The sequence below is a fragment of the Genypterus blacodes genome, unplaced genomic scaffold (genome assembly GCF_046128005.1).
Source record: "Genypterus blacodes isolate CSIRO-AG114 ecotype Tasmania unplaced genomic scaffold, CSIRO-AGI_Gbla_v1 ptg000099l_1, whole genome shotgun sequence".
Taxonomy (NCBI): domain Eukaryota; kingdom Metazoa; phylum Chordata; class Actinopteri; order Ophidiiformes; family Ophidiidae; genus Genypterus; species Genypterus blacodes.
Window position 1 is genome coordinate 2,486,138 of NW_027466903.1, and position 15,466 is coordinate 2,501,603.

Sequence of the window (15,466 nt, forward strand, 5' to 3'; positions counted from 1 at the left end):
ACTGAAGAATTCTTAAGTAACCTTGTTTTGAAAGGAGATGGTGAGACTTTGACATTTTGCATCGCGTGGACAGGAGGCGGAGTCTCTTACATAATGATGTCATGCTGTCAGTGTGAATTAAGCATTCTGAGAGCATTCTGTCCTTCTTCCATAGGTGCAAATAATCCATAATAGGAAATGTAAATAAAACTGCAGTAACACAGCTGAAGAGTCTGTGAGGTTTTCAACTCCAAATATTATCACTTTGCACTGTGAAATAGCCAAACAAATAAGCACCGTGGGCTCAGAGACGTAAGGGCGTATGGACACGTGGTGGTTATTTATGAGTTGGATTGTTCTGTCAAGATGAATCAGTGGCGTGTTTGCGAGTAATGAGAGAGGATTCCTCTGCACTTAGCTGTGGGGGGGAAACGCTATTTTTAGCCTTTTGCATCAATATGTTCCCGTCAGTGTCGCCGCCTTCTAAAGGAACCTTCACAAGCTTCCTTCTCCTGTCACCCCAACCAGCAACACACTAAAGCTAGCTGTGTTTGCTTGAAACACTTTCAAACATTTATGCGATGAAGATAAGGATATTTGATATGATGATGATGATAGGAAACCAGCATGGAGCCGAGATCCGAACAAGATCACGCTTTGTTTGGGGCAGTGAGACTGAAGAGGCTTGTGCTCAGTGTGCACAGCAGTGAAGCAGCATAGAAATGCAAGATTTACCATTTATATTTGTGCACATTGAAATGTGGCTGGTGTGTCATAGTCTACAGATAGTTTGAAGTCAATAATGGGCTGATCAACTGGCACAAATAAGAAGCTGATGATCGCAGCAGCCAAATATCCCTAAATGGCAGATTAAAGAGGTTTCAGCTTCAGATTTCTAAACGTGGCCTCTCGCCCTCACCCAGCTGGTTGCCCGGCGTGCCAACACACCAGCCGCCTGCTGATGTGGAATCGATGCGGCGGAGTCGCTGCCTCGCTGGCCCTGACACCGAGCAGATGTTTTGGGGCGTGTCGGGTTTGTATTCACTGCGTGTTGACGACCCATCAGCATCATGTCATCCATCACCCTCAGCGCGGCTCAATGGGATGTGGCGGCTGTGGAAGCATCTCTTTGATACAATAATTCACTGTTTCTGCAGTGGACGTTGATGATCTACGATACAATGAAGAACTCAATAAGACTGGATCAGAGTGAAATCTGTGATCAATAAATATGGTTATCTGTAACTTAACCCTTTAGAGCTCACTTTTACTTCAAAATAATAGATGGGAAACAAGAATAAAAAATCTAATAAAAAATGCCCCAAATGACAATCACGATAGAAAAACATTCTTTCTTTCTCATTTTTAACACAAAAAAAATCGAATTTGCAATAACTTTGCTAGGAACGTGTAGATAATCAAAGTTCACTGTGGATCGCAAAGGGTTAAAGGCTGCAGTGCCAGACACTGTACATGTGAAGGTTCTGATGGAGGGAAGCCATAAGACCTAATGGCCAACGCTCTTACATAACTGTCCATCCTCTCAGCTGTAATTTTTCTGAGAATAGAAGCAGCCCTGCTCCCACACATTAGTGAGATGACCTTTGACCCTCCTCAATCAATGAGCCGAGGCTCCATCCAACACTCGTTTTTTTCTCAGCCATTTCTGGATAACAAGCTTCTTTCTTATTTCTTCTATTCGCCCAGTGGCACACCTGGAAGTCCCCCTACTTAATGTATACGTTTTTTTACATTTTCCGCTGACGCTGAAGCTGTTAAAGGTTAAAGGTTAATGTGCTGAACATCAAAGTGTGTTATTTTGAAAGCCACGCTGACTGTGTTGTGTGCGCTGATATTGGGGCAGATCACTCCCCTGGTACTGGCCGGTCCTGCAGGTGCTTTGCTGACGCGGGCCTTGGGACCGGTCCAATCTCCTCCTCGGTCTTTATGGAGCCGTGGCGTTAAACACCAGGCACAAATAAGCATTCAGGAAATGACAAAGCTTTAATTACATGCGTCTCAGCCTGCAGCCATTAGTCCCTTGCTAGCTGGAGCTACAACAGGGCTCTAAATATGGGCTGAGCACTCAGAGAGAGCGGGCAGCTTTTATTACCAAGGAAACTAATGCAGCTCCCTCTTCGCTCTATTTGTTTCTAATACGGTGGATCAATAGGACGTTGTGTCTCTCACACTGCACCAGAGAGCAAAATCATGTTTGTGTTTCACCATCAAACAGATGTAACTCCACAAACAAGCTCTTTAACTTAGGTCCAAAAAGCGCGGACTGGCAGCATTGCAGAGTGGAGCATGTATTCTCCAGCTGTGGTTCGTGGAAGTAGCACTTTGCACATTGCCGCACAGCCTTGGGGGGAAAGAGCAGCAACAAATCGGTCCTTGTGTTGCTGTTGGCATTTTACGACCATTGTTCTTTAGAAAGCAACGCTCCCCGGGCGGTTCCTTTGTGTTCCCCCGTCACATTCTCCATTACGACGGAGCTTTTCTGCAATTATAACATCGCAGCTGAAGCGGACATGTTTACAGGTTGCATCAGGCACGGTGGGGGGGGGCTTTCACAACGCGGTGCGACAGAACGCCAATTAAAGTGACAGGAGGCGTATGGATGGTGTGCGTCTATGCGTTTGTGTCGGATCATTGACTTCTAGACTCGAGCATTAGCAGTCCAGCCTGGTGATTTACTTTGTGTCGCTCACTTAGATGTTCCACTCCCACTATTATCAGGCTCTCACAGCGGGACTAAGGGGCCAGAGTTTTGTCCGACGTGACCAGAATGCACTGCACGCCTGTCCGGAGTCAGCCTCTGCCATTGTTTTTGTATCTTGTAGCATGTTGATGGAGCCTGATGGGGTCTAAGCATTGAAGTGGCAATTGGTGAAACGCTGATTTAAAACGTTCAGAGTGCAAGGGAACATTCAGGCTTACTGAAGCCACCATTCAGCCAAGAACCTGCAGGCCTTCGTTCTTTCCTGCTTCCAGCCCGTTTGACGCTGACATGATGAAAACCTGCATGATTTGTGTCTTTAATCAGACAAATGCCGAGTTAATGGAGCCTGAAGAAAGCTCTCACAGCCAGGGTTTAATGTTAATGTTCTGCTCCTTTAGACTGAATCACTTTGTTTTGTAGCACACGTGTGTTTTTGTCCTACTTCTGAGCCTAGCCTCTATTCAAACCATTTCTTAGGTTGGAGGAATATTGAGTCAGTTGATAGAACCCGAACACACCAACACCTCCCGTAAGAACCACATAACAGCTGTGATTGTCCTGGAAAACCAAGCCTGCGTCATTAAAAACCCGGCGTAAAAAAGACAAACGTTCACCTGGACACTCAGCACAAACAGACACTACATACAATTAACGTTTAAACCAGGTTAAACAGTGACGAATGTCTGAGTGTCTGACCTGTTAAATGGGCTTTGATGCCCCTGCAGGTCACAGCTTTAATTAACCCTCTAAAAGGCCCGTTCTCAGCCGCAACGGACCTTGGCAGAGCCATTATCACACGGCGCTCTCGCTCAGCCGAGGCCATTGGTGCACCATCGTTAGGTAAAGAGAGAGGGATGCTGGGAAGGTCCCTCCTGACTAGCCGAGTGATGGGAGGGAGCGAGGGAGCAAGGGAGTGAGGGTGCATCAGGGCTTCACTCCACAATAATCAGACACACACACAACATTATCCCACTTATTATACAACCAATTACCAGGGAAATAACTAATTTCATACAGAACAGAAAATAGAAATAAATTTATTACAAATTACAAGCTTTCGCGAAGAAAGGTAGTCCTATTTCCATCAATCTGTCCTGTGTGAGAATTAAGATCAGTCAAGGGATTAAGAAGGGAGCAGCATAATACACACATATTCTGCCTGCATATTAATGTTGAGCTCTCGAGATGATAAAGTATTGGGAGCCCCTGGCGCAGATGGCAAACTGGCTTCACAGCTTCATCCTGTCTGAAATCGTCTTTGCCCGTCAGACAGTGAGCGTGATGTTCCATATTCCTTCAGCCTCCCAGACATGCGGACGACAGGGTTTTGATTTAGGGCGCAGATGACACGACCGTAGCTGTCAGCGCTGAATTGCAAGCGGAATGATTGATAAGTCCTGAGCTCACTACACACTTTTCTCTGCTGCCTGAATCTCCTTCACAGCTGAGGTGATGTCACGCAGATCCTAGACAGGAGTCGCTGTGACAAATTATGACTTATAGGAGGATTCTACCACATTACAATGGTTCTACCCATTTCTTTCTCATCCAAACACGGCTGTATGACAACATTCGTGGCTGTAAAAGTCTTGAAAGTGATCACAGATCATTGCTAAAACCACCAAATCCACTCCAGCATGAGGTCTGAACCAGCTTCCCCCCTCTAATACAGTCATAATTACATTTTAATGGATTTTACTTGTGCGGCATCAGTATATAATCAATAATAAATCAATGAAGTTATTTGTCCTGGACCAGGATCTGGACTGCAACGTCTCTGAACATAAACGTGTCACAAGCAAAAGCACTTTGGACAGATAGAGTAAACAAAACAGACTTTATTCCCGTAACTCTTGTTGTTCTTTATTTTGTTAAAATACATACGAAACATATACAATAAATTATATTCCAAATGTGTACTGTAAATTGTTACAAAAGTTATCACAAACTGTACACATCAGGACAGCGGTTGCAGTTGTTTCTCGTTGTTTCTCGTCGATTACAGATAAATATGCAAACGATGACAACTGGAAACTCTTGAACGTGGAATCACTCGAAGCTTTGAGTTGATTTTTAATTGTTCACAACTATTACAGAACAAATAGATAAACTCACTCCATCACAAGTCTGAGCTGTACAAGTTAATCACCAAACGATAGAAAGACGTCGCCATGTTTCTATAATTTACGACAGCGTTTTTAAATGTCACTCTGATTATATACAAACATTAACGGCGATATGTACAAATGTAAACACAAAGATAGAAACTTTAATAATATACTATATATGTTTCCCTCATATCCTCTTCCCTTGGAGTGTTTCAAAGTGGGGACAGCCATGCTACAATAAAAATACCTATTCAATATTCTGGGGAAAGCATCATTATATGCATGTGCAAGTAAGTTAACAGTTCATAGCCTTTGTCTATTTGCTATGTTAGGTTCATATTACTCACATGTAAAGAAACGCTGAGTCAGCGATGCATTCAACTTAACTTCATATGGCTTCATGTATGTAAATGTTCAATACTGGAGACAGCTAATGAAAACTGAAAAAGTGTAGTATATTTTAACTCCCTGAAGGTACTTGTGAGTAGACGTTTTTCTGTTTGGATCCAATATAGTTAACTATCTTTTTTCTTGGATTTGTATATATTATCATTAATTTTAATGATATTTTAATTGATAAGCTGGTGTGGATGTAAGTTATCGGCACATATGATATTGTAATGACTCAGTTGATATTATTTACCTTTTAGTGCCGTTTAATCTCTGTTAATCTCAGTTAATCAGCCTTATTACACATTTAATTCCAACATGAGCCACAAATCTAATCGGCAGTAATAAGACACAAATTAGACTAATTTCCTTCTTGTCCTTAATGTTCAATAACATGAGTGAAGCTGAGCTACTGAGCATGAACAATTGCAACATTATTGATTTTAAAGGGGACATATTGTGTTTTTGTGTTATTTTGCCTAATGTCTACAGTTTAATAACTTTTTTAGTTCCTTTAGTCTGACTTTACGCTCTTATACGCCTGGTTGGACACACAGACGTATTCGGGTCACAGCTGAGTCAGTACATTTACATACACACTAACACTCGAGGCATTACGTATATTTGGCAAGCTATTTATTCTCGCTTAATATTCTGTATGTTAGACTTTTTGTTGTCTGCTATTTATCTTCCTACAAATCTGAGCATAGTTGCATGTAAATGAGGCCACCGTTGATCAACTCATGTGTTAGTATAGCTAAAAGGGCCCGTGTTCACTCAGTGTGCACTGCAGCACGTACACACTATGTCCCCTACAAAGGTCAGAGAGGTTCAGCTCAGTTTCAGATCTCCAGCACATTTTCGCATATGGACTTGACATACGTGAGTTTGCTACATGTGTCGCTACAGTTGCTGAAGGTTTGACTACATGTGTGGATGGTGGGTTAGTGGCTGACCCATGACCACTGACCTCTGACCTTTTTGACCTCAGCCAAACCCTGCATCTCCACTTGCTGGGTTACTGACTGTTTTTTGTCGAGCAAATGTTTTCATGGCGTTTAGCAGCGTTGCCCCCGAGCCCTGTACAGGCCAGAAAAAGTTGCTTGAAATGTGGGAAAGGTCGATGCAGCCGTGGGCAAATAAAAAGAAAAGAAAAGAGCCATTTGACTGATGGAAGCTGCTGTGCATAGAGCTGTAGAGTGCTGGAGGAACATCAGTTAAATTAAACAATTCCCTTTGATACGCCTAACAGGTTAATCTAAGTAGACGGCGGATGTGGCGCCCCCTTCAGGGCGTCTGGGGAGGTTTGGGCGACGGACACGAAGCTTGACTCTCAAAACTAGCAGCTTGTCCTGGCCCCTGCAAGTCAAAACATACACAACACACACAGTTAGTTTCGCTACAAATTCTGTTCTACTGTACATATTTTATAGTTGTGTTTGATTGGTTTTGCTCAATTTGAAGTTGGAAAATCGGTGAAAACCCTCAAATATTGGGAAGTTGGTTGCCTGTTGCAGGAGGCTCACATGTGCCCGGGTTTTCTGAAGTTCATACCCAAAAGTCGCACAATTTGATGGGTTTGATGGGTTTTTACAATTTTTTTTGGTTCTACGTTGCAGACAGGGAAGCTATCACAAACGTCTTCATTTGATCAGACTGATGCTGATTATGGTCTTTTCACAGGTACGTTGTTGCCCTTTAAGTAGATTGGATGCAGCACCGACGTGCATAAAATCCCCTCTTTCATTGTGACATTCTGGAGCTTCCAGAAAGCTCTGAATGGATTGTGGGTAATAGATGAGTGAGTGTGTGTGTGTGTGTGTGTGTGTGTGTGTGTGTGTGTGTGTGTGTGTGTGTTTAAACCTCGCCCAGAGCATGCCAGTGTGTGATGGGTTTCCGCGGGTAAGCCAACATTTCGTTCCAGTGGTCTCGTCCAAGTCCTTCAGCTTCTGGCCCCGTGCGACACACACCGATCACCTCATTGTGTCCGACCCTGTTAGTGTAACGCGCACACACACACAGACACACACACATATCATGTAGTGATGAAGCTTCTACATGAAGTTCAACCAAGTCACTAAAATAGTTAGATTCTTTAAGCTCAGTCTAATAAATCTCATGTTGAATGTTCAGCTTATATGTGAGTGTTACAAATAAAATATGAAGGATTTTAGTGAGCACAATAAAAACAATAAAGACTTTTAAACTGGAAAGACAAACTGCTTCACTCACCGGTCGTAGTCCATCACCATGATGGACAGGCTGACCTGCTCCACGTTCTCCGGGGGGATGTCAAAGATGATGGCCTCGTTGTAGACGGGGTTCAGCGTGCACTTCTTGGTGGTCGTTTTCCGCTTCTTCAGTCGCCGCCCGTCGCATATGAGGTAAACCTTCACATAGGGGTCTGAGAGACGCAAGATGGTCGCCGTTAAAAAGAAGGAGTCACATGAACGAACGCTGAAATTGGGGTTAAAATGTCCGAGAGGTTTTACTCCATAGAACAGAAAGTCTTTGTACATCATAGTTGCAAAGGTTCATGTTCTTTTCCTGGTTGTGTATGTGACGCTCTCAGCAGTGTACATAAGTGGCGTCCTGCTGTGCGAGTGTGAGCTGTCGTGTCGGGCATCTGCTTACCTGACGAGCCTGTTATGTCCATGGCTTTGAGGTTTCTGCATTTGATAACGGTCAGAGTCATTCTGCCTGCGGTGGGCAGGTAGCACAGCGAGTACATGATCTCCCCCAGGTCCACGCTCTCCTGGAGGACCAGAAAAGAACAATTAAGAACATAGGTGATTACACAGACTACACAGGTGGCGCCGTAGAGCCTGGTGTGACAGGACCCTCATCAGACCTCTTCATCACTTGCTAAATCATCATCATATTTGTCTCTCCCAGTGGGTCGATGTTTTTGTTGTTCCGTACAGGCAGATATTGATTAGTCACCGCTGTTGTTGTTTAATCCACCGGCCGGCGCTTTGATGATAACAGATGGCAACAAAATCCAGCACAGCAATTCAAAATGTGTTTGAAAGAAAGAGGAAGATCACAGCTAAGGTTGTTACAAGATCACTTCTCTGCATCATTCTTACTTAGCAGCATTTTGATAAAAGCTCTCGTTAAAATTCAACATAGAACAGCAGCAGTTAGGGAATTAAAATGTATGCAGAATTCATCTTCCATAATCAACGATGAAAGTGCAGAATGTGATGACTCCTTCCTTTTTAACCAAGGCAAAGACTTTATACTCATGTGATGTTTGAGTTTGGCAGCACAAACATGGTAGATTCAGTCCTTTCTGCCCTTGGAGCTCATCTGCTGAGTTCATCCCAACATTGCTCACATTCTCAGCAGAACGCCGGTCCAAATGCCGCCTGACACGCTCTCACGCGACGAGCGCCACTCTCCCGACCTCCGATCCTCCACTCTGCCGCTTTGCTCAATGCTCAAACACACGCAGCTTTGACCTATCTGACGCCTGTGACCTTTCAATTGTACAACGAGTGAGACGCAACCACATGTTAAGATGTGTTTATCCACTTTTTGCGCCATACACCTCTGCTTCAAATCGACTGCTTTCAGATGTTGCCAGCCTGCTCCTGGATATTCCACTGTAATCTAACCTTCTTTCACACCTTTATTACACCTCCACATGCATGCTGTGTTCCATTCCCTTAGATTCCTTGACCTCCCCAAAAGGTCAAGCTAGAGCAGCATGTCTTTTACTAACGATTAAAGCAGGAGGTTCTTGACCTTTGAGGGCTCAGACGTCGTCCTCCTCGACTGAACTCTGGCCTCTACGCCACCAGGCTGTAATGCTCGATACAAACCAGAAAACAAAATGAATTCAGACACCAGAGGGAAGTCTGGGTTCATCCTCAGGGGAGCATTAACGTCTGTTGTCACCATTTGGAACCAAAGAGTGACAGACGCTCATCTTCTAAACGCGTGTTGCTCTTGTTGTTGTTGTTGCAGCACACAGCAGGTGAGGAACGCCCCCGTTGAAACATGCATGAGCAAAGCGGAGCTGTTTAGTAAACTGTGATGAGCGTGAAAGGCTTTCTGGCACAAGAGAAGACGTGGAGTTTAATCTCTGGATGTGTTGGAGAATGTAAAACAAAGCGTTGGTGTCATGGTGGCCCAGTTTTACTCTCTGTTGCTTTTTTTAGCTGCTCATCCTCAGAATACAGATCCTTTTTAGTGCATGTGTGTGTGTGTGTGTGTGTGTGTGTGTGTGTGTGTGTGTGTGTGTGTGTGCGCCTTTCCCAAAACACCTTCTACCAACCACTTTTGAGGAAGTATATTGATTAATTTAGACTTAATGGGATTTCTGTGCAGTATTTCATTAAACAAATTAGAACTGGAAAACACTCAGAGATTCACAAAATGCTAAATTAGTGACATTATTAATATGAAATAGATTTGAATCAGTGTCTTGATCCTGATTTGCATCAAAATACAATTGATTAAAGACACTCATGTTGATTGCTCTGATGGTGGCCGTGATTTCTGGAGAATACTTCTAATCTCGTCTGGGAATATTAAAGCGAACAAAATATGTAAAAGTAATGCTTGGCTGGTGATTCAAAATGGTGGGAAATCAGTTTGAATGGAAATGCTGCGTTACATCCAGGACCTTTGTCTTGTCATTCGAGAGTAAGAGGCTAAAACGTAACTAAGTAGTAAGTATAATTGACCACAAGATGGCGCCACGTCTCCCACAACCTTAAGATAAACGTCCTCACCATGGTCGCGGCGTGAATGTCCTTCCACACCACCGCCTCCCTGGAGAGGTCGGAGAGCTCAAAGAGGTTGTCCACCACCACCTCGCCGATCATGTCGTGGCTGGTGAAGCGGTCGAAGTCGTAGACGCTGAAGTGCAGCTTGCGGTTGCAGATCTCGTCGTACACCACGGGGAAGCAGAAGGTCTCCTCGAACGTGGGGTTCAGGTTCTTGCGGTGGACCCGCGTCTGGAACTTCTTCTTCCTCTCCGGCAGCAGGTAGATCTTTACGTAGGGGTCAGAGGTGCCGGTGAAGTCTTTGGCGGGCAGCTCCAACGCCTTGAGGATGGTCACCACCAGAGCCTGCTCCTCGTAGTTGTAGCGCAGAGAGAAACTCAGCTTCCCGCACGTCTCCACCGGCTCTTTGGCCCCATCCTCCGAGTCCACAGACTTCTGCTTGTAGAGTTCGGGTTTGATTCTGCCAATGCTGACAGTGGACGACTGCCGGAGAGGCACCGTGTCCATGCTGAAGTCCACGCTGGTGACATTCATCTGACGCGGCAGGTGGCGACGGAACGAATTGTGCCTGTTTGAAAAGGGTAGAGGGGACACGGTAAATGTCTGAGGTGTCGGGGTCATGCTGCTCTGCCTTTTTAGGGTTTAAAAAGAAACATGAAGCATCCGTGAGAAAAAGGAGGAATATGGTTTGACATATAAGCAGATACGGTGAGAATGTGCTGTTCTCCGGAAATGTCACATTTCTTTGACTGATGGTAGCTTCCTGCTCCAGTAAGCATGATTGTGAACAATGAAATACATCTTTAGCACTAAGATTTAAGCTTTTGCAGAGAATTGAGCTGAAGTTGGTGCATTTCTGAGAGGTTGAAACTTGTGAACGATCGCTATCTTCACCCCACGATTTGAGAACATTCAGGAAAAGCGCATCCACACTATGTCACCGACGACGAAGAAGAAGAAAACTTCGTAATTGTGACAAGTGCAACGCACAGGGACCAACTCCAGGTCCACAGCCTTGTGCCTTGCTGAGGGGCATTGGCATGTTGAAGTTAGCAAACGTCAATTTTTGCAGTGGGGAAACACACAAAGACATCATGTCTAAGAGCAAAAAGAGGAAAAAACCTGTGAAGGTGCAGGTTAGCGAGTTAGGTTGATTACTCCTGCCGTTGCCCCTGAGCCAGGCACTACGCCTGCTCCTAATAGCTCAGATGGGTTAAATGCAGATGTGGTGGTTCTTGTATATTGACTGGTGTGTATCCATGTTGGTTCCTTCTGGAGGCAGACAGCTCATGTTTGTGATCGGATTGATGAAATACCTTTTTTTGAGCAAACCTTGGCTGCGTTTGATCCACTTAATGTTGTCACCTAGCAACAGGCCCTCCTCATGTGTCAGACGACCACACTGACCTGACAGCTGCGTTAACGAACGCCACTGTTGAGCAACATGGCAGATACCTCAGATCCGATCACAGCCAATCTTCTCTAAATAGAACTGTGAAATATTTTATAAACTACCAAGAACTCTGTGATTTCTGTCAGACTGACAACAGACACTATTTACAAGTATTACAAATCTGCGTTTGGTTGCCATTTGGCCCCCATGTTTCCTTGCCTTGTAATCCTCCATTAAGCAAACAACATAGTCACTGATCTCACAGGGATTTACCCTAAACCCACCACTAACACCCCAGATAAAACCCTAATAAGTGTGGGTTCTATTTGAATCAGTGATTACTTTGTGTATCTGGCAAGTCGAGTTGCAAGCTTCTGACCTTATCAAAGACATTCGTCGTCGAAAACAGTCGGTGTATGTAACAATAAGCCGTCTGTAGAGATCCATACCAAGCTTGTCTTTTCTGGTCAAATAGAAGAGTTTCTTGCTAAATTTGAGATTTACAGAGGAAGCAATTCACTCAAATGGACATAAATGTTTATGTTTTCAGCTGTACTGTGACAAAGCTGGGTGGAATGTCATCCCTGTGCAGCTCTCTGGTACTGAGGCAGTGCTGTTAGTGTGAAAGTCCGAGGGTCAGGCAGGTTTTATATGAGGCGTCTGCGTCTCTTTCATTCTGAATGATCGGAAAAGTAATCAGGGTCCGTGGAGTGGGAGGAAGAATGGGAGGAATGTGGGTGTCAGAAGTCGAATCATGGCCTTTCTCAGCCACTGGTGGGGGTGCAGAGCATGAAGGACTGCTGCTCCATATAATTGAATTAATGAGCCTAATGAAATACTAAGGCGAGTGTCAATAACGGCTCCCACTGAGAAATAAAGCACAGCTGCCTGGCGTGTGTGACGAGAGCTGCAACCTTCACCACTGACAGCTCCCTCCCCACAGCAATGCTAATTATGGACATTCTCCTTTAAACACCGACCTGGAAAACAAAGAGAAGCCACAGCTGATTGTTTAATTACTGGGGTTGCTTCCTGGCGTTGCCATGGCAGCATCACTCACATGTGGCCTCGGTGCAAAGCTCGCCGTTGACTGATTACGGGTTTCAAAAACCGGAGCGGGAGAGACGGCACGGAAGGAGACGTTTCTTTGAGGCGACGTGTAGAATTCACAAGAATCAACGTGTGTGAGGGTTTCAAGGTCGCCGGCCTGATGCCTGATGGCAAGTGCCAAGCCACCTCCAGGACACACACACACACACACACACACACTGTCACGAACTGTCAGCACCGCATTTGTAGTCTGTGAGCCGTACATATTATGTGTCACAAATGAAAAGAAGCAGAGAAAACAAACAGTACAGAGAAATATGTAGTAGGTATTAATGTATGTAAAAGGGACAGAGAGTAGATGAGGAAGTACTCTAATGCTTATGTAAGTAGTCTTCATAGTAATGGAGGGTCCCTGTCTGCCTCAACACACTGTGGTCCATATAATGGAAGTTTTTAGAAGTATTTCTTAAGCAGTTTTGAATGAAATTCCCCCTGATTTGGTGATATTAGAGTTATGAGCCAAATATAAAATATAAAAATAAGTCACACATAACCTTCAAATCTCTTGTCTGATTCAATTTTCATGCTTTCAGGTCCGCTGAAGGTAAAAAATGGTGAAAGGTTTTCCTCAGATTCCACAGGTGTCAGGTGAATGCACTGCAGTAGAAGCAGAGCCAAACACAAACAGATACACTGCAGTACTTTGCCCCAGTGGGAGGAGTCACGCTAGTGTACCTGGAGGAGGATGTGGGCTCGGTGATCTGCCTCTGGATCTTGGCCTGCTTGCTGAGCTTCTCCCTCAGGGCCGTCTGCACCTCGGCGGGGATATCCGGCGATGTCTGGCTGATCTTCATGGCGGCCTCCAGGAGCTTGACGGAGCTCCGCCCCGCCGCCTTCACCTCAGGCGCCGGCTTCTTCTTCTCCACATCCGCCGCATTAGGGTCAGCCGTGGGTGGGGAGCTGGCAGGTGGCGCCTCGGGGAAGCCCACGCGGAGGCCGTTTTCTGCATGGCCAGACAGAGCCTTGCTCCTCCAGATGGGCCAGCACAGCTTCCAAAACACAAAGAGAGAGACTACCAACAGGGCGAGGCCACAGAAACCCACGACCACAGCAAGGAGACTAATAGAGATGTCTACAGGTAACCAAGGAGGAAACCACAGAGGACAAGGAGGGATGGAGACACAGATGAGAGGACAGGCAGACCAAGCAGAAGAGACAATAACAAATAGGACAGACAAACATGCAAGGGAGAAAGAGAAAAAGGAGAAAAGCAAGCTGTAAGAAAGAGGGGGCAGCTGTTTGATAAAGCAGGAAAATACAGTTTCAAGTGGCCACATCTTCTCTTCAGGCGCCACAACATCCACAGACTCACATGCTCGGAGGAGTGAAGGAGATAAACGCGGTCTGATGCTCAGGTCTGATCTTACTGAGACACCAGTCCTTAAAAACAGCTTCAGAACCAACAAAACTAAGAAACTTCCATTGAATTAAGGAGATTTTGAGGTGAGAAGTGGAAGGAGAAGGAGGTCACTCATCAGTTTGCTCCTCTGGCTCAGTGAGTCCACCTGTTGCTGCATGTCTCCTCAGGCTGCAGCACAGACGCACAAATGCGTTTGAACGGATCTACGCACATCTGCGCTCGGTACACACACACACACACACACACACACACACACACACACACACACACACACACACACACACACACACACACACACACACACACACACACACGCACACGCACACGCACACACACGGAGTGTAACCGAATCAGAGCTCAAGTTCAGATCAAACAGAGTGTCCGCGGCGCTGTGGACTCGAACACGGAGAGAATAAGGACTTCGTTCCATTTACCTGCATGTCCTTTACCTGGTAAGCTGCTCTCCAGCGGGAATATGTCCGAGCATTTCTCCCGGTCTGCGTGCCCCGCCAGGCAAAGTTCTGTAACTATCTGGAGAGCCCGTTGGCACAGGGTGAGCCCGTCCTCCGTGCGCACTCCCATGTCTCTCCGGTTAAGCCATTGTACGCCGGGGGATCCGGGGGGACGGCTGTCCATCTGTGCGCCCGTCTATGCGCCACCGAGCGCAGCGTGTCCGCGGCACACGGCAGAGTTGCGCGCTGCGGCGTCCCGGTCCATATCAGCGCGCAGTGAACGCAGAGTGGCCGGGCGCGTCTCCGTGCTCTCCGTTTACAGGCGGCGTGATGCCGGAGCCCAGCCCCCGGGATGCTGGAGCCCAGCCCCTGGGATGCAGGATGGAGCCCAGCCCCCGCCCCGGCCAATAGCGGTGTGGAGGACGGAGTGGGCGCTGCTGGCTGGGCGCAGTAACGATACTTTGCCAAGTAACGCGGCGAGACTGGAGACGCGCCCAACCCAACCTCCCTCTGCGCCTATGACCCCCAGCGAGGAAGAGGAGCGTTTACGCAGAGGAATTCATCTTATTTGCCCTCATTAGTTATTCTTACCTTTCTCTTTTCAGACTGTGGATTTATTTATCAGATATTAGTCGACCGAATTCATCAGGTCACGTGGTTAAAGACAATACTCGTTGTCAATACTCACACATCATTAAGCCTGACAGGATCGATACCTTCACTGTGTGGACTTAACACACACACACATCGATTTTGAATCAAACTACAGGCATATAAACCTCTAAATCATCTACAGCTTATATGTCTTTACCTGTTCTGGTGAAATAGTGAAAATAATACATTTATCCTTATATATCATGATTGTCACTATCAAAGCAGTTAGTTAACATTTTTCCACATTGTGTGAAATGTGTCTCTGGATTTAAAGTGTCATTAATGTATTACGTTGGCCACTAGGGGGTGGGAAATCTCAGAAATAAGATATTTCTAAAAAACCATTGAGTGCAATTAGCATTTCATGTTTTCCTGCAGCAAAATTGTAACCATATGCCCAAACCCCAGGGAGCATATTTACCCCCACATGATGAATGAAACTGGTATTCATCCTCGTTTTGGCTCCGTTTTGTGCTGCAGCAACATCTGAGAGAAAAGAGTGAATGTGCTCATTGCAAAATGCAAAAACAATGACACCAAAGTGCATCAAATCTCCATAGAA

At 45.6% G+C, this 15,466-nt stretch overlaps 1 protein-coding gene across 2 annotated transcripts; it reads right to left on the reverse strand.

Moving 5' to 3' along the window:
* Positions 1 to 6,486: 6,486 nt before the first annotated feature.
* On the reverse strand, positions 6,487 to 14,434 carry syt10 (synaptotagmin X). Of its 2 annotated transcripts, none has more exons than XM_076159830.1 (7): positions 14,248 to 14,434; positions 13,114 to 13,510; positions 9,942 to 10,503; positions 7,834 to 7,954; positions 7,432 to 7,603; positions 7,063 to 7,192; positions 6,487 to 6,558 (listed from the first exon to the last, which is right to left on the reverse strand). In XM_076159830.1, the coding sequence occupies exons 1-7, from the start codon at positions 14,432 to 14,434 to the stop codon at positions 6,487 to 6,489; spliced, it is 1,641 nt and encodes a 546-aa protein (XP_076015945.1). The 2 variants fall into 2 exon arrangements, with proteins under 2 accessions (XP_076015945.1, XP_076015944.1); XM_076159829.1 differs by having other exon boundaries at positions 14,233 to 14,434.
* Positions 14,435 to 15,466: the final 1,032 nt, after the last annotated feature.